Genomic DNA, 18,719 nt, shown 5'->3' on the forward strand with positions numbered 1-18,719 from the left:
AATATGATCACAAATCAGGGCCCATTTGGAAAATAAATACCTACCTATTACCTGAGATCAGTGAAGGACAAAGTAAATTTACTAAAATATTTCTTTATTTGAATAAGGTCAATGTCATTTCTTGAATTCCAGCTAGCATCAAATAACAATCAGAAAAAACACTTGACAAAATGCTATCCAATTGAAATTAACAATGGATAGAAAACCCTTTTAAACTTTAAAAGGAATATATTAAACAGGCAACAGACAGATCTAAAAAGTTGCACATGGTTATTTTACATTAGATCTTATAAATGAGAAAATCCCCAATATAATTATTTGTTTACCAAATGGACAGGAGACAATCACATCTTCATATGCACAACTGTTGCTTATGTTCTTTACAAAAATTAATGTATCTGCAATGCACCTGGTCAAGCAATCCCTTGTTCAAGTAATTTGCTTTCCCCGAGTTATCAAAAAGTACAATTGTCTGAGATAAAATGTCACAAAGATCACAATCAGAAAAGCAAAACACTTTAGCAGACAGACTTTGAGAGCAAGTTTTCATGGCCTGGCCACAATCTGAAGATGACTTTTTAAGTTTAAAAGCCATTAAGCAAAGTACCAAGAGCTACAGGCAACAATCTGGGCTTAGTTTGTAGTTGCTAATAACCAAGTGTTTCAGTTAAAAAAAAAAAACAAAACACTTAAGCAAATTTTAAGTATAAAAGTCAGTGCACATTTGCTGACGTCATTGACAATGAAGATGTTACACTATGCTCTCAGCTCAGCTTAAAACTGACAAAACACACCACTTAACTTTTTTTCACTACCCTTCTTAGTGGTTCTCAAACATTAGTGCTCAGATCACCTGTGTTGCTTGCTGAAAACCGGTATTCTGAAGCCCCACCCCTTAGTTTTGATTCAGGTGGTCTGGAATGGAGCCCTGGACTCTGTACTCTTAATGAGCTCGCCATGAGCCACATGGCCCATGGACCACCTTTTGAGAAACACTGATATCCCTTTTTGTTTACTGTTTGTAGCTTCACAGTCAAGTTTCAAGCTGAATAAAACATTCAATTGGAACACAAGTAGGTACACTAAATAGGGTATATTAGCCATTACATAATTTCATTTCTTTTTACAAGTGGCATTATAAGCACAATGACATACTAAAATTTTTAAATCAATTTTGTTTTAATCCAAGGCACCTTTAAAATACTTGCTGGTGTGAGAAAAGTTAACAAATTCAATTATAAAAAATAGTACAGAAATGAAAGAATCCTGGCAGTGTGATTGGTTTTTCCACAAACATTTTTCTTTAGAAATGAGTTACTCGGAGTCAATGATTTTGAGGAAAATAAACCAAATTTCAAATACTATAAACACCCTGTGTGAAATGCTTTAATGAATCATTTTCAAATTAGATTACTAAGCAAAAAACAGAGTCATGCCATGTTCTTTCCTAACAGCTGTCTCCACTTATTAGGAATGATCAGAATGGTTCCTCTTGAAGTTCAGTCTGAAAAATGTATATGGCATAGATCTGATATTCCTTTGAACAAATTTAGGCACATGGGACCATGGATTTTAAAATACTGGATATTTTGCAGTCTTTTATCTCAAGAGGATTTCCCGAGTTTCACAGTCTACAACTTAAGTATGCTTCTGAAGGTATTAATTTTTTTTCACAGATTAAGTAAGAGTTAATTCTGTGGTGATGATATCTCTGAAACATGAATTTCAAAATGTTAATGCTCCAAAGGAGAAACACTAGTGTGAAGCATTTCTATGCTGAAGTGACCATAAATACAGTGAGTAATCAGAATGTTCTTTTTTCAGTGTTCTAGGATAAATGCTAATACAAAAAGCAGTGCCAGGACTGTCTGTGTACACAGTACTAGATAGGTATTGCTATAATGCAGAGTTCTTCAGAGTCTTTGTATATAGATTTCAGGCAGTTAGCACAACCTGTAAATGACTTGTGAAATGTAAATTTATGAAAGCTTGGAAAAATTAAATAGTACTGTTTTATAAAAACAGTGATTTTGGATTCTGTGACAAATGAAAGATAACCATGTCACTACTGAAAGACTGTTTTGAAGCCAGCAAAAAGGTCTATGTCAGCTGTGAAAACAAAATGAAGTCTGCATTTTAAAATGTCATTTACAGACTGTGTCTTGTATATGTAGGACAACTATGTACAAAGACTACCACAGGCCCTCCTGGTCTGACACCTCAAGGTCAGTAAGTGCTTCATAATATCCTTGGTTCAAAGAAAGTAATCAGAAGTATTAACTCTATTTTCCAAATTTTGCCTTCCAAAATCTTAACACTCTTTCTCCTGCAGCCTCCTTGATTTAGATGAGTATGTACAGTACCACAAAGACCAGGCTGTATGCAGTAATGTAAACTAGAACGTAGTGGTAAGCTTTGTGAACTTAAAAGTATCCTCAGGACATGCAGTCTGAGCTGAATAAAACAGGATAAATGCATTCCTTAAATTACAATTATAAATGCAAAAGTACCTGCATAATGAGCTGACACTGCTGAAGAGAAGATACTGAAGAGTATGAGCAGTCACGAAGTGAACGCATTACCAGGCAAAATACCCATAACAATGAGGCTTGTTGTCATTCACCTAAATGCTTTTTCAGGCAAAAAGCAGCTCTTAATTTTCCCCCAAAATTTCCTTTAAAAGTGAAACATATCATTGATAATCTGAGGGGAAAAAAATACTTCAGTAAAAATTCTGAAGCCTATTATCTAGATCCTAAAGTTCTCAGACAAAATATTCTTTGACTTTTCAATGGAGTTACATTAGATTGCAGGACTGGGTCTTAGAATGGGAAATTCTGACCTCTAACAAAAAGACTTTGGTTTCCAACTAAATATAATGGGGAGCTTAAAGAAACCTCATTCTGGGGGGCAGGAAGACAAGTGCATTTAGTTAAATAAAGAGACCTCCAACATCAGACTCAGAGGTAACTTTCACATTGGGGGCTGCCCCCATTTTCTATGATTTACCCCCTTATTTATCAATATTCTTTTCAGTGGCCCTATTTTACTGGCCAGAAATTCACTGACATTTAAATAGATTTTATGTACTATGCACAAATTTACATGTGGTTGTCTTTAAGGTTTATTCTGACTGCAAATCAAGTTATTTTATACAAAATTTAATAATTTAGACTATAAAGCAATTTAAACACTTAAATTCCCTCAAAAAGACAACATTTTGTACATACACGCATGATGTACACATATGAAACTGGTGGTCAAAAGAATTTTTTGGCAGCTGCTTCTTGCTGAGTCCTAAGGAAAAAGAGAGAAAAAAACTTCTATGTAATTTACTTCAGAAAGAAACAGGACTGCTGTAAATTAAAATACACAATGTTTTTTAAAGTATAAAATACATTAAGATAAGCATATGATCTATACATGCACTCATGTGAGCTGAAATAGATCAGAAGTAATATTTGCTTTGTGTAAGCCTAATTATATAGGCACTGAAAGTTCTATTATGGACATAGATGTCTTTACTGAGTATTTCAAATTAAAAAAATGCAGAAAAATGTTGGGTCAAATTTTAGACACTTACCTATACATGATATAACCAATGAATAACACCGTTTGTACCACTACAAATATAATGAAGTGTATTGTAGATAAACATGATGGAAATGGTGGTAGTTCTGGGCATCTCGGTCTTTCATTTGATGGCTACAAGACAAGGAACTTTCTATTAAAGTTAGTCAAATTTGTATTTTAGAAAAAGAAATGTGAAATTTTTATGGAATTCATAGTTTACTGTATAAACACAAGTATTTCCATTTATTCATCCCCTAAATATCTTTCAATTCCCTTAACTTTTACCACCTAACACTTTCAAAGAGTGCTGATGCAAACAAGCCTCCACCCATTCACCGCACAGTCACTAACTCATTGACATCTGGTTCCTGTCTTCATCACAGTGGCCATGATTTTAGTGTTCTTGAAGGTCACAGACAATGAGCTGACACTGTTGACACTCCCAGTTTACATTTGCTGCACTAGAGTAATTACTAATAGCATCCCCTTTGCCCCCAGAGGTCTTCTGGTTCAAACACTTACATGGATACATCACCAATGAACTGCCTGACAAACAGAATGGTTTTTTCTCAGCCCTCATCCTTCCCAGTCTCCTAGCAGTCAACATTACTAATGAGAATTTTAAAAAAATGTTTGTTTTTCTATTTCTATGGGTATTCCTTCTAGTTTAAGAAGGAAATTAAATACCAGGGACAGAGACTTGACCAAGGTATCCAAAACAGAAGGGCTGCTAAGATTACTTCTCATTATGCTCACATCTTTAGGACAAAGGTCCTTAGCACTCACATACTTTCCACAGCATCATCTCGGCCACTGCAACAAAAGCTAAAGCTGGGGTGAAATAACCTCAAACAGAACTAAGGGAACAAGGTAACAATGCTTCAGATGAGAGGTAATGGTCAGTAAGAAAACTAATAAGCCATCATATACAAAAAAATGCATCTTCAAGACATATACACAGAAATATAGTTAAGAAAGGCAGAACCAAAATATAAGGGAGATAGAATAGATGTTAAAGACTTAAGTCTTTCTCTCTATCACTTACTAGCTAATGGACCTTGGGAAAGTAATTTCCTGAAGATGGAAAGCTTTTCAAGAGTTAAAACTTCACATAAAATATATGGGATTGGGACTTCTATAAGGTAGAGTGGGTAATATAACCAACCACCTTATAGAAGACAACTAGCAAAGCTAGAAACAAATCCATCCTAAATGAACAAACAACACATGCCTACAGGCAAAGAAAGAACATGACAGCAAGAAACAGGAGGGGGGGGTGGGGGGTGGAATAAAGATGGTGGAGTAGGCAGGCAAGGTGGAACCTTCCTCTTGCACACATACGTCCAGAAAGCAAATACAGCCAGCAACCTCAAAAAATGACCTGGAGACTGCAGAACAGACCACCTGCACCTGGCGAAGAAGGGAAGACCACAGAGAGAAGCATAAAGCAGCAGAGACCTACCAAGTGGGACCCAAGCACTTCCCCCATCACAGCCCACAGGAGGGAGAAAGAGGAATGGAGAGCAGAGAGGAGAAGCGCTCAGCAACTCTGCACACTTCTGCCCAGATCTGCTCTGGGAACACTAATCCACAATGCACTGGGTTCTGGTTTTTAGAAGAGCTGGACACCAGAAGAGTTGAAACACTCTGAGAGGCTGAGACTCCGGCTGCTTGTGGAAGAGAGGCACACTCTACTGGCCCTGCTGGACCCAATGCAGAGGCAGCAGTTTGAAGGATTTGCCAGCAGTGGGAGGGATGTCATAGAGGCAAGGGTTGGATGGAGCTCTCTCTGCAGGAGAAAGGGCAGGTGGAGGACACTTCCCCAGCCCTCCCTCAGCCCAACAGATCGGACACTTGTGGGAGCCCTGAATGCTCTATCTCCCTTGCTGGCAGCTCAGCCATGAGGTGATTCCCTGTGCACCCACCCACCTGCCCACCTGCCCAGCCCAGTGTCAGACTTTGCTGCCTGACAAGCAGAAGGAGGCTTTTCAGCTTTTTTTGCTCTGTCTCAGCCTAACTAAGGAGACACTAGAGGAGCCAATTCCTAGTGCTCCTTCCCCTCATGGTGGCCTAGCCCAGTACCATAACACCTTGCCACCGCTGCTGCCAGGGGTGCCCGTGCAACTGCCCACTGATCCTGTTCACCCAGCAGCCCTGCCACTGCTGTAGGGCAGGCAGAGGGTGGCCCTGCCCAAAATGATCCCAGTGACTGAGGCGAGCTGCCACCATTAGTGGACTGAGATAGGCCACTGCTGGCAGACAGAGAGGCAGCCCCAACTGCAGACCACCAACAGCAACTGGAGCTCCACCTCAAAGGAGAACCAAGCACTGTTGGATAGAGTCTTTAGCTTCTGGGCACCACAGGACACCTTCTTCATAAAGCCATTACTCTCCAGAAGAGGAAGCATAGCAGATCTATCTAATTCAAAAGAAGAAACATAGAAACCCTGATAAAATGATGCAGAGGAATATGTTTCAAACAAAATTAAAGAATAAGACAGCAGAAAGAGGGCTAAATGAAACGGAGATCACCAATCTTCTTGATTTGGATTTCAAAGGAACAGTCATAAATATGCTCAATGATTTGTGGAGACGTATTGAAGATCTCAGGGAGGTCTTCAACAAAGAGATACAGTGCTGAAAAAGAGCCACTCAGCTGAAGAATACAGTAACTGAAATGAAATATACACTTGAGGGAATGAATAACAGATTGCTACAAATAGAGGAGATGATCAATGAGATGGAAATTAGAGAACATGAACACGATGAAGCTGAGAAACAGGGAAAAAAGAGTATCTGGAAATGAGAGGATGATAAGAGAGCAGTTTGATAACTACAAACAAAACAATATTTGCATAACAGGGGTACCAGAAGAAGAGAGAGACAAAGGGGTAGAAAGTTTCTTTGAAGAAATAATTGCTGAAAACTTCCCTAATCTAGGGAAGGAAACAGACACACAAGTCCTAGAATCACAGAGAACCCCTAACAAAAGGAACCCAGGAAGATAATACCAAGACATATAATAATTACAATGACAAAGATTAAAGATAAGGAGAGGGTCCTGAAAGCAGCCAGAGTTTAAAAAAAAAATTACTTAAAAGGGATATCCCATCAGGCTATCAGCAGATTTCTCAGCAGAAACTTCACAGGCTAGACGAGAGTGGCATAAAATATTTAATGTACTGAAACAAAAGGACCCTCAACCAAGAATCCTCAAACCAGCAAGATTATCATTCAAAATTGAAGGAGACATTAAAAATCTCCCAGATAAATGAAGGCTGAAGGAATTCACCACCACTAAACCAGCATTAGAAGATATGTTAAAGTGACTTCTGTAGATGAAAATGTTCTTTAGCCTAATTAGTTTTCACCAGTGAAAATAAATCCACAGTAAAGGTAGCAGACCAATTACTTACCAAGCAAGTATGAAAAAAAAGTATATTCAAAAAGTAGTAAAACCAACTAGATATAAAATCTGTCAAGGGATACACAAAAAATGCAGATTATGATATAGTACATACAGTGTGGAGGAGGAGAAGAAAAAAGAAGTACTTTTAGATTGTGTTTGAAATAGTGATCATCAACTTAATATAGACTGTTACAAATCAGGAGACTATCCACGAACTGTATGGTAACCAAAAACCTAAAGCCTGTTACACAAAACACAACACTGAAGAAAACCCTCAAATAACAAGAGTATACAGAGGAAGAAAGGAACAGAGAAGAACTACAATAACAAACAGAAAACAATTAATAAAAATGGCAGTAAGTACATATATATCAATAATTACCTTAAGTGTAAATGGACTAAATGCACCAAACAAAAGACAATGAATGGCAGAATGGATAAAGAAACAACACCCTATTAGCAAACCAAATTCAAAAATACATCAAAAAGATCATCCATCATGATCAAGTAGGATTTATTCCAGGGATGCAAGGATGGTACAATATTAGAAAATCCATAAACATCATCCACATCAACTAAAAGGACAAAAACCACAGGATCATCCCCATAGATGCTGAAAAAGAACTTGAAAAAATTCAACATCCATTCATGATAAAAACTCTCAACCAACAAAACGTGTATAGAGGGCAAATAGCTCAACATAATAAAGGTCATATATACCAATAAACGGAAATACATCCCATGCTCATGGATAGGAAGAATTAATATTGTCAAAATAGCCATCCTGCCTAAAGCAATCTACAGATTCAATGCAATCTCTATCAAAACACCAACAGAATTTTTCAATGAACTAGAGAAAACTGTTCTAAAATTCATACAGAACCACAAAAGACCCCGAATAGCCAAAGCAATCCTGAGAAGAATAAAGAGGGGGGGATTATGCTCCCTGACTTCAAGCTCCACTACAAAGCCACAGTAATCAAGACAATTTGGTACTGGCACAAGAACAGACCCATAAACCAATTGAATAGACCAGAGAGCCCCCATATAAACTCAAGCATATATGGTCAATTAATATACGATAAAGGAACCATGGACATACAATGGGGGAAATGAGAGCCTCTTCAACAGCTGGTGTTGGCAAAACTGGACAACTGCATGCAAGAGAATGAAACTGGATTATAGTCTAACCCCATACACAAAAGTAAACTCAAAATGGATCAAAGACCTGAATGTAAGTCATGAAACCATAAAACTCTTAGAAGACAACATAGGCAAAAATCTCATAAATATAAACATGAGCAACTTTTTCCCAAATGTATCTCCTCAGGCAAGGGAAACAAAAGCAAAAATGAACAAATGGGACTACATCAAACTAAAAAGCTTCTGTACAGCAAAGACACCATCAGCAGAACAAAAAAGGCATCCTACAGTATGGAAGAATGTATTTGTAAATGACATATCTGACAAGGGGTTAACATCCAAATTATATAAAGAACTTACACGCCTCAACACCCAAAAAGCAAATAACCCGATTAAAAAAATAGGCAGAGGATATAACAGACAATTCTCAAAAGAAGAAATTCAGATGGCCAACAGACACATGAAAAAATGCTCCACATCACTAATCATCAGGGAAATGCAAGTTAAAACCACAACAAGATATCACCTCACACCAGTTAGGATGGCCAGCATCGAAAAGACAAAGAACAACAAATGTTGGTGAGGATGCGGAGAAAGGGGAACCCTCCTACACTGCTGGTGGGAATGTAAGCTACTTCAACCATTGTGGAAAGCAATATGGAGGTTCCTCAAAAAATGAAAAATAGAAACACCATTTGACCCAGGAATTCAACTCCTAGGAATTTACCCAAAGAATACAAGTTCTCAGATTCAAAAATTCATATCCACCCCTATGTTTACTGCAGCACTATTTACAATAGCCAAGCTTTGAAAGCAACCTAAGTGTCCATCAGTAGATGAATGGATAAAGATGTGGTACATATACACAATGGAATACTGTTCAGCCATAAGAAAGAAACAAATCCTACCATTTACAACAACACAGATGGAGCTGAAGGGTATTTAGGCTCAGTGAAATAAGCCAGGCGGAGAAAGACAAGTGCCAAATAATTTCCCTCATTTGTGGAGTATAACAACGAAGCAAAAATGACGGAACAAAACAGCAGCAGACTAACAGACTCCAAGAAGGGACTAGTGGTTACCAAAGGGGAGAGGTGGGTGAGGGCAGCTGAGGTGGGAAAGAGAAGGGGCTTGAGGAGTATTATGATTAGTACACATGGTGTGGGGGATCACGGGGAAGACAGTGTAGCACAGAGAAGTCAAGTAGTGACTCTGTGGCATCTTACTACACTGATGGACAGTGACTGCAATGGGGTATGGAGATGGAGGGGGACTCGATAATACAGGTGAATGTAGTAACCACACTGTTTTTCATGTGAAACCTTCATAAGAGTGTATATCAATAATACCTTAATAAAAAAATTCTACTAAAAAAACAAAAAGAAACAACACCCATCACGCTGCCTATGAGAAACTCACTTCCGATCTAGACATACACAGACTGAAAGTGCAGGGATGGAAAAAGATATTCATGCAAATAAATGGGAGAAAAAAGCAGTAGTAGCTGTACTTATAATTAGGCAAAATACAGTTCAAAGCAAAGAAAGTAACAAGAGACAAAGAAGGACATTACATAATGATAACAGGATCAGTCCAATAAGAGGATATAAGAACTGTAAACATCTATGTACCCAACACAGGAGCATCTAAAATGTAAAACAAATACTAACAGAACTTAAGGGGGGGAAACAGACTACAACTCATTCACCTTAGGGGACTTCAACACACCACTTACATCAATAAATCAACCAGACAGAAAATAAATTAAGGAAACAGGCACTGATCAATACATTAGATCAGGTGAACTTAACAGATATCTAAAGAACATTCCACCCCAAAGCAGCAGGATACACATTTTCCTCAAGTATACATGGAACGTTCTCCAGAAGATATCACATACTGAGCCACAAAAAAAGCCTAAATAAATTTAAAAGATTGAAATTGTATCAAGCAGCATCTCCGACCATAGTGGTATGAAACTAGAAATAAATTACACAAAGAAAACAAAAAAACCCACAAACACATACAGTCTAAACAACATGCTTCTGAATAATCAATGAATTGATGAAGAAATCAAAATACAAAACAAGCAATACATGGAGACAAATAAAAACAAAAAAATCAGAAGTCTGAAATTTGTGGGGCACCCCAAAAGCAGTTCTGAGAAGGAAGTACACAGCAATACAGGCCCACTTCAAGAAACAAGAAATATGCAGTCTAAACTTACAAGGAGAAAAACTAGAAAAAGAGCAAATGAAACAAATGAAGTTAAGAGCGGCACAATAAAGATAAGAGCAGAAATAATAAAATAGAGAAGAATAAAACAACAGAAAAAAATCAACAAAACCAATACCCGGTTCTTTCAGGAAATAAAATAGATAAACACTTAGACTTATCAAGAAAGAAAATAGTAGACAAAATCAGAAACAAAAAAGGAACAGCCAAAATGGACACTACAGAAATACAAAGAATTATTAAAGAATTCCATGAAAAATTATATGCCAACAAACTGTGGACAACCTAGAAGAAATGGACAAATTCCTAGAAAAATATAACCTTCCAAGCCTGATCCAGGAAGAAAGAGAAAATCTGAACAGACCAATTACCAGCAATGAAATTGAACTGGCAATCAAAAACTCCCAACAAACAAAACTACAGGTCCAGATGGCTTCACACCTGAATTCTACCAAACATTTAAAAAAGAGCTAATACTCATCCTTCTTAAAGTGTTCCAGAGAGTACGTAGAAGAGGAGGGAATACTTCCAAACACATTCTATTGGGCCAGCATCATTCTAATACCAAAACCAGATGAAGACACCACAAAAAAAGAAAATTATCTAGACACCAAAAAAAAAGCAATTATCTATCTCCCTGATGAACAAAGATGCAAAATTCTCAACAAAATATTAGCAAATTGAATTTAAAAACACAATAAAAGGATCATCCATCATGACCAAGTCGGATTTCTCCAGGGATGGAAGTTTGATAGAATATTTGTAAATCAATCATTGTCATACACCACATAAACAAAGAGGATAAAAACCATATAATCATCTCAATAGATGCTGAAACTACATTTGACAAAATTCAACATCCATTCATGATAAAAACTCAACAAAATGGGTATAGTAGGTACATACCTCAACATAATAGAGGCCGCACAGGATAAACCCACAGCTAACATCATACTCAAAGGCGAAAAGCTGAAAGCTTTTCCTCTAAGATCAGGAACAAGGATGCCCACTCTCACCACTTTTATTCACATAGTACTGGTGGTCCTAGCCATGGCAATCAGACAAGATAAAGAGATAAAAGGCATCCAAATTGGTAAGGAAGGAGTTGACTTCACCAAAAAACTATTTGAATAACTGGATTCAACAGAGTTGCAGGATACAAAATTAATACACAGAAATCTGTTGCACTCCCATATACTAACAACAAACTAGCAGAAAGAGAACTCAGGAAATCAATTCCATTTATAACTGCCTCAAAAAGAATAAAATACCTAGGAATAAACTCAGCCAATGAGGTGAAAGACCTGTACTCTGAAAACTGTAAGTCACTCATGAGAGAAATTAAAGACACACAAAAAATGGAAATCTATCCTGTGTTCATGAATAGAAAGAATTAATATTGTCAAAATGGCCATCCTGCCCAAAGCAATTTACAGCTTAAATGCAACTCTATCAAAATACCAATAGCATTTTTCAATGAACTAGAATAAATAATCCTAAAATTCATATGGAACCACCAAAGACAATGAAAAGGCAAAGCCATCCTGAGAACAACAAAGCTGAGGGTATTAAGCTGAAGGTATTTGTTTGAAGTCAACAAAGAGGACTTCAAGCTCTACTACAAAGCTACACAGTAAACAGTATGGTACTGGCACATGAACAGACCCATAGATCAGTGGAACAGAAAAGAGCCTAGATATAAACCCACATATCTATGGTCAATTAATATACCATAAAGGAGCCATGAATATACAACAAGGAGAAGACAGCCTCTTCAATAATTGGTGTTGGGAAAACAGGACAGCTACATGCAAGAGAATGAAACTGGATTATCATCTAACTCCATACACAAAAAGTAAACTGACCTAAATGAAGGACATGAAGCCATAAAACTCTTAGAAGAAAACAGAGGCAAAAATCTCTTGAATGTTTAAGCATGAGCAATTTTTTCCTGGACACATCTCCTTGGGAAAGGGAAAAAAAAAAAAAATGAACAAGTGGGACTACATCAAGTTAAAAAGCTTCTGTACAGCCAAGGACACCATCACTTGAACAAAATGGCAACCTACAGTATGGGAGAATATATTCATAAATGATTTATCCTGTAAGGGGTTAGCATTAAAAATTTATAAAGAACTCATATGCCTCAACACCAAAATATACCAAATAATCCAATTAAAAAACAGGTAGAGGACCTGAACAGACATCTCTCCAAAGAAGAAATACAAATGGCCAACAGGCACATGAAAAGATGCTCCACCTTGCTTAATATCAGGGAAATGCAAATCAAAGCCAGAGATGTCACTTCATACCAGTTAGAATGGCCACCAACCAAAAGACAAGAAATAATAAGTGTTGAGGAGGATGTGGAGAAATGGGAACCCTCCTACACTGTTGGTGGGATTGTAAATTGGTGCAGCCACTGTGGAAAGTAGTATAGAGGTTCCTCAAAAAACTAAAAATAGAAATATCATTTGATCCAGTAATTGGACTTCTAGGAATTTACCCGAAGAAAACAAAATCCCTAATTCAAAAAGATACATGCATGCCTACATTTACTGCCACATTATTTACAATAGCCAAGATATGGGAAGCAATCTAAATGTCCATAAATAGATGAATAAAGAAGATGTGGTACATATACACAATGGAGTTTTATTTAGTCATAAAGAAAAAAAGAAATCCTGCCATTTGCAACAATATGGATGGACCTACAGGATATTATGCTAAGTGAAAAAAGCCAGGTGGAGAAAGACTAATGCTGTATGATTTCACTTATTTGTGGAATCTAAAAACAAAACAAAACAAAATAGCAGTAAACTTACAGACACAGAAGTGACTGTTAGTTGCCATGGATAGGAGTTGGGGTTGGTTAGCAGGAAGGTGAAAGGGATGAAGGGGTACAATATTTTTCAATCATAATATAGGTTGGTCACGGTGAGAGTATAGCATGGAGAATACAGTCAATGATTCTGTAATGTCTTCAAGATAGCAACTGCACTAGTTGGGGGTTAGAATTTAATTATATGGTTGTGTTAAACCACTGTGTTGTATACTTGAAATCATATAAGACAATATATTCATCAACAATACTTCGATTAAAAAAATACCAAAAAAAAAAGATAGCAAGAAATTAAGTGATCAGAATCTTACGGGAAAAAAACTGGCCAAAGAAATATGCAATCTTAAACAACCCATGGATCTGAGAAGAAATTAAAATGGAAATTAGAAAAATTTTCACTGAACAGTAATGTAAGTACTCCACACAAAAAAACATGAGATGAGAGGTGTACCTTCTGTTTCCACCTATGACATATAAACTGTTGTGGGAATGGCTCTTCCACCTTGAGAAGGTAGAAAACTAGAAAAAACATAGGGAACTGCTTTTAGACAGTGAACACAGGCAGTAAAAGCCTGCACGGCTGCCACAGGCAGAGCAAAGGGAGTCAGAAACAGGAGAGCTCCAGCTCACTGCCCGGAGCAGATTCCAGGCCACAGCGCTGGGAGAGACAGAACCTAGTGCTCTTGCTGAGTTGAGTTGAGAAGTTGGAGACTGCAGTTAGGGAGACCAAGGTGGCTAGAATGTGTGCGACAGATTATGAAGAGAAGTAACTACACAGGGAGAAAGCTCTGGAGGTTCGCTGTAGAGTCCTTTCAATACCTGGCTGAATCTCATCTGCACTTGTATGGTATAGAACTCCACAAGGCTAAAGAAAGAACTACCCGCATAGGCCAATTTCCGGAGCTTACACAGGGGGCTGGGAAGTTTAATTTCTCACCAGCCACAGTGGAGAGACCACATGGAGCATCAAGTAGAACTCAGACGGCACCCCTTAGTAGTGAGGAGAAACGAACTCCGGACGAGTGGGTCTCAACCAGGGCGACTGACCTCATCAGGTAATATTTGGCAGCATCTGAAGACGTTTGTGATTGTCATGACTGGGAAGTGCTACTGACATCTAATGGGTCGGAGCCAAGAACACTGCTAAATACCCTACCACTGCAGAACAGCTTGCCACCAAACTGAAGCATGTGCTGCAGAATATCAATAGTGCTGAGATTCAGAAACCCTGCCTGAAGACTGATCTAGCCCCATCCTCAAGAAGTTTAAAAGGCATATGTTGAAAGGATCAAACTAATCCTGAAAGCTTTAACTGCAGACCAGCACAAAACTGAACACTATGTGATCAAATACTACAAAATTCAACCACCAGTAACATAAAAGTCAAAATATTCAGTATCCAATAAAAAATTATCAGGTGTGTAAAGAAGCCAGAAAATATGATCCATTATTATGAGAAAGGTTAATTACTAAAAGTACACCCAGAAATGACACAGATGATGGAATTACCCAACCAATTCATTAAAATATATTGTAAATATGATCTCTCTGCTTATGAACATAGAGGAAAACATGAACATGAAAAGGAAATGGAAGATATTAAAAGACCGAAATGGAATTTCTAGAGATTAAAAAAAAAAAAAGGTCAGAGGAGATGAAGAGTACATGAGACACTGAGGCAGAAAATACACACCTGAAGACACAGAAATAGAAGTGATCCCCAGTTAGAGTGATCTAACAGGAAAACAACTGGAAGAAAGACTGGCTGAAGATTTTCCAGATTTAATGACAGCTATAAACCCAAGAACCAAGATATTAAACTCCAAGCAGAAGAAACAGAGAGAAAACAAATCAAAGCAAATCATAATCAAACTGCTGAAAATCAGTATTAAAGAGAAAATCGTAAAAGCAGAGAAAAAAAGACAGGTGCAGAGGAACAAAAGTTAATTAAGATTGTTAGATTTCTCATTAGAAATTATCTTACAAACTAAAACACAGTCACATAATGGAGTTTTTTACAGCTATAAAAAGGAGTAAGGAATATCTGTATAATAGTATGGAAATATTAAGTAAAAAGCAGGGAGGAGAAAAATATGTATGTTACCCTTCTTTTGAAGGGGAAGATACAATAATCTCTTTATATTAAGAGATAAAGAAATAATAGAAGGATAAATCAGTCTTTGAATCTTTCAATCCATCTTATTCAATAGGTATGAGGAACCATCTAAGCTTTTGACTGGATCCAAATTTACAGGAAATTTACACTGAGTGTAATTATCAGTAAATATGGTTGGGTTTATAATTACCATCTTGTTATTTGTTCTCCATTTGTTCAATCTGTTTCTAGTCTTCTGCTATTACAAATAGTCCTGCAAAGGACAGCCTTGAGCATAGTAGGTATGTGTTTTTTTGCTAGTGTATCTGTGGAAATGCTGGGTTAAATAAGCAAATGAGTATATATTTTTACTATGTATTGCCAAGTTCTTTCTAAGGGCCATACCACTTTGTACTCCTTCTAGCAGTGCAATGTTGTGTTTGTTTTCCTTAAGCTTTGGCAACAGAGTATGTTCATTTTTTTTTGTCAAATAGGTGAAAAATGCTATCACAGAAGAGTTTTATTGTGCATTTTTCTTATTATAAGTAGCTGGAGTATCTTATCACACATGGTAAGCCAAGTATGGCACAAGCTATTCCACGAACACTTTCTCCAGTCCAGTTTTTACGCGGTTGTTCCATGCAAAAGTTCTAGTGTTGGTTATTTCAAAAAAGATTAAACTGGAAGGGGAAGAGGCAAATGCTATAAGCTTTTGTGAATTTTATAAGGGTTTTAAAAGTCAGTAAATAAGGAAAAACAGAAAAAACTTGGAGGTACCAGGGGTCTGTCTTCTAATATAGTCTCTTGCATGTTACACCTCAAAAAAAAAATGTTACCTATTTTTTTGTTTGTTTTTGAGAGGGCATCTCTCATATTTATTGATCAAATGGTTGTTAACAACAATAAAATTCTGTATAGGGGACTCAATGCACAATCATTAATCCACCCCAAGCCTAATTCTCAACAGTCTCCAATCTTCTGAAGCATAACGAACGAGTTCTTACATGGTGAACAAGTTCTTACATAGTGAATAAGTTCTTACATGGTGAACAGTGCAAGGGCAGTCATATCACAGAAACTTTCAGTTTTGATCACACATCACGAACTATAAACAGTCAAGTCAGATATGATTATTCATTTGATTTTTATACTTGATTTATATGTGAATCCCACATTTCTCCCTTATTTTATTATTATTACTTTTTTAATAAAATGCTGAAGTGGTAGGTAGATGCAAGATAAAGATAGAAAACATAATTTAGTGCTGTAAGAGGACAAATGTAGATGATCAGGTCTGAGCCTATGGACTAAGTATTAATCCAAGCTAGACAAGGGCAAAATGTTACCTTTTTTTAGTATTTTTCACCAATCTGCAAAAATGCAGATGGGGCTTACACAAAAAGATCTAGACAAGTTAAAAAATAAAACAAAACTTATAAAAAAAAAAAAAAGAACAAAGACAAGAAAAATAGCTAGTAAAAAGAATCTTGCTTAAAGAAAGCTACTATCCATTAGCCAGTTTTAGATCTGGACTCAACAGCCTACACAAGAGAAATTACTTACCTAGTGCTTATTTGTCTAACAAAGGTGTTTACTGAGAGAGATACTTACCTTTTTCCAAAGCTGCTTAAAGATATTGTTACTGATAACAAGTCATTTTTTTGAAAGAAAACTTAGGGAAAAAGAACCAAGAAAAAATACAGTCAGAGAGTGTAACAGCTCCACCAATTGGAATAGGAATTAGAAAAAAATTCATTTCAATCAGCTATGGAAGCAGGGAACACATAAACATTTGATCATATGGAATAATTTTACCCTGAATATTAAAAATGAGTATTATTAGCATTAACAAGTTAAGAGTAGAATGTGTACTCTTCCTTTCCTAAAGAAGAGTGCAAAAATTATAAAAGCAGAGGAAAAACACTTACCATATTTCGCTGCACTAAGTTATCTATGTCTCGCTTTACTATGTGAAGGTGCTCTTTGATGTCATTGAAGTGCTGGGTTGTCTCATAAACTCCCCCTGCAGATCCAGGATGCTGTATGCCACTGACCAGTCTGATAGTGTCACTCATGGAATTCCTGAAATAGAAATTCCCTTTAGATGATGGAATCATAACAGAGATTATATTTTTCAGGCACGTATTTCAAATGATTAGATACATTTCTAAGCCCAAGACAGATCATAAGAAAAGATAAATTGTGTGAAAATCAGTATTATAAATGAATAACATAATGGATGACAGTCCTAATGAACTTACATCTTTCTAAATGGTTAGTGTCGTGCAAGGATTATTTCATCATGCGTGGGCTGACCAAATCCTGCACATGGCAAAGGTGAATTTTCAGGCCTGGCTCTTGACCAGCCCCTGGGAGGTAACCTCTAAGCCCTTGGAATATCCTTCCTGGTAAGTGTGTCTGTGACTGCCTGCGGGCCTTGGGCCATGCCAGATAGTTTATTCTAACAATGTGATTCATATTTGTTTGCCTGGGGCCTTATGCCGCTCAGTTTGACATCCAAAAGGGACTGCAGACTGAGTAGTTCAGTCACAGTGGTGCTCCGTGTCTGTGTGCCTGACCCCTGTATCCCAACACAAAGGCTGGGGGAGCTTCCTTGGTTGACAACACTTTGCCCATGACGTCACATCACTGTTGGGAGGAATAAGTACTGTTTGTGTGACTGTACTGAGAGAGACAACTGGAAGCCTGTGCCTAGTTTCTCCTGGACTCCACCTGAGGCACGATTTTTGGGGGCTGATTTTACTTTATATCCTTCCCTCTTCACAAGCTGTGAGTACTTCTAGTAAATTATAGAACTTAGGGGTGCTTTTGGAGACCTCTAAGACAAATGCAATTCTGTCTATGTCTCCCTGAAGTCCTATTAGGAAGCCTCTATATACAAACCTAGTGCTTCAACTAGAACCCAATTAAAAGTATTACCTGTCTGTCTCAAATCTGAAGGTAAAAACTGGTTGTTTGGTGTAATGAGCTGATGGCATGGCCGTCTCCAATGTGGTCTCTTTTTGAATGGTAATTTAAACCTTATGCAACACTTTACCTTACACACTGACTTCATATAATCTCCACGTAAGATGTGATTCCACCATTCAGATGTAAGATAAAGAACTCTACCACTGAGTGGGACCTATGGTTATGCATCTGAAAGCATGACAGTAAGAGACTTGCACTTGTTTTCCACTAATCAGGGCTATTATTTATATAATGAAAGAAAAAGAACATTTATGATTTTTGAGCTACCTGAAAATGCCAGGTTAGTTTACCTAAAGTACTTAAAAGCTCATGTTATTAACATTCATATTATGATATATCTTCAAGTGTGGGGATCTTTTCATGAAGTAGATAAAATAAGACTGGACTGGCAAAATGTTTCCAGCTGTTGAAGCAGAGGTCCAACTATACTG

At 37.2% G+C, this 18,719-nt stretch overlaps 1 protein-coding gene across 3 annotated transcripts in view; it reads right to left on the reverse strand.

Moving 5' to 3' along the window:
* LMAN1 (lectin, mannose binding 1) overlaps positions 1-18,719 on the reverse strand; it is a 46,189-nt gene that overhangs the window by 8,291 nt on the left and 19,179 nt on the right. For 2 of the 3 annotated variants that reach the window (XM_073213157.1, XM_017662165.3), the window contains exons 11-13: positions 17,226-17,379; positions 3,584-3,705; positions 78-3,297 (exon numbers count right to left, since the gene is read on the reverse strand). In XM_073213157.1, coding sequence (XP_073069258.1) covers positions 3,261-3,297; positions 3,584-3,705; positions 17,226-17,379 — 313 coding nt within the window. In that variant the 3' untranslated portion in view covers positions 78-3,260. Of the gene's footprint in view, positions 1-77; positions 3,298-3,583; positions 3,706-17,225; positions 17,380-18,719 lie in introns of those variants that run through there. The other variant, XM_073213156.1, reaches the window with a different exon arrangement.

Source organism: Manis javanica, chromosome 9 (genome assembly GCF_040802235.1).
Source record: "Manis javanica isolate MJ-LG chromosome 9, MJ_LKY, whole genome shotgun sequence".
In the NCBI taxonomy this organism is placed as follows: domain Eukaryota; kingdom Metazoa; phylum Chordata; class Mammalia; order Pholidota; family Manidae; genus Manis; species Manis javanica.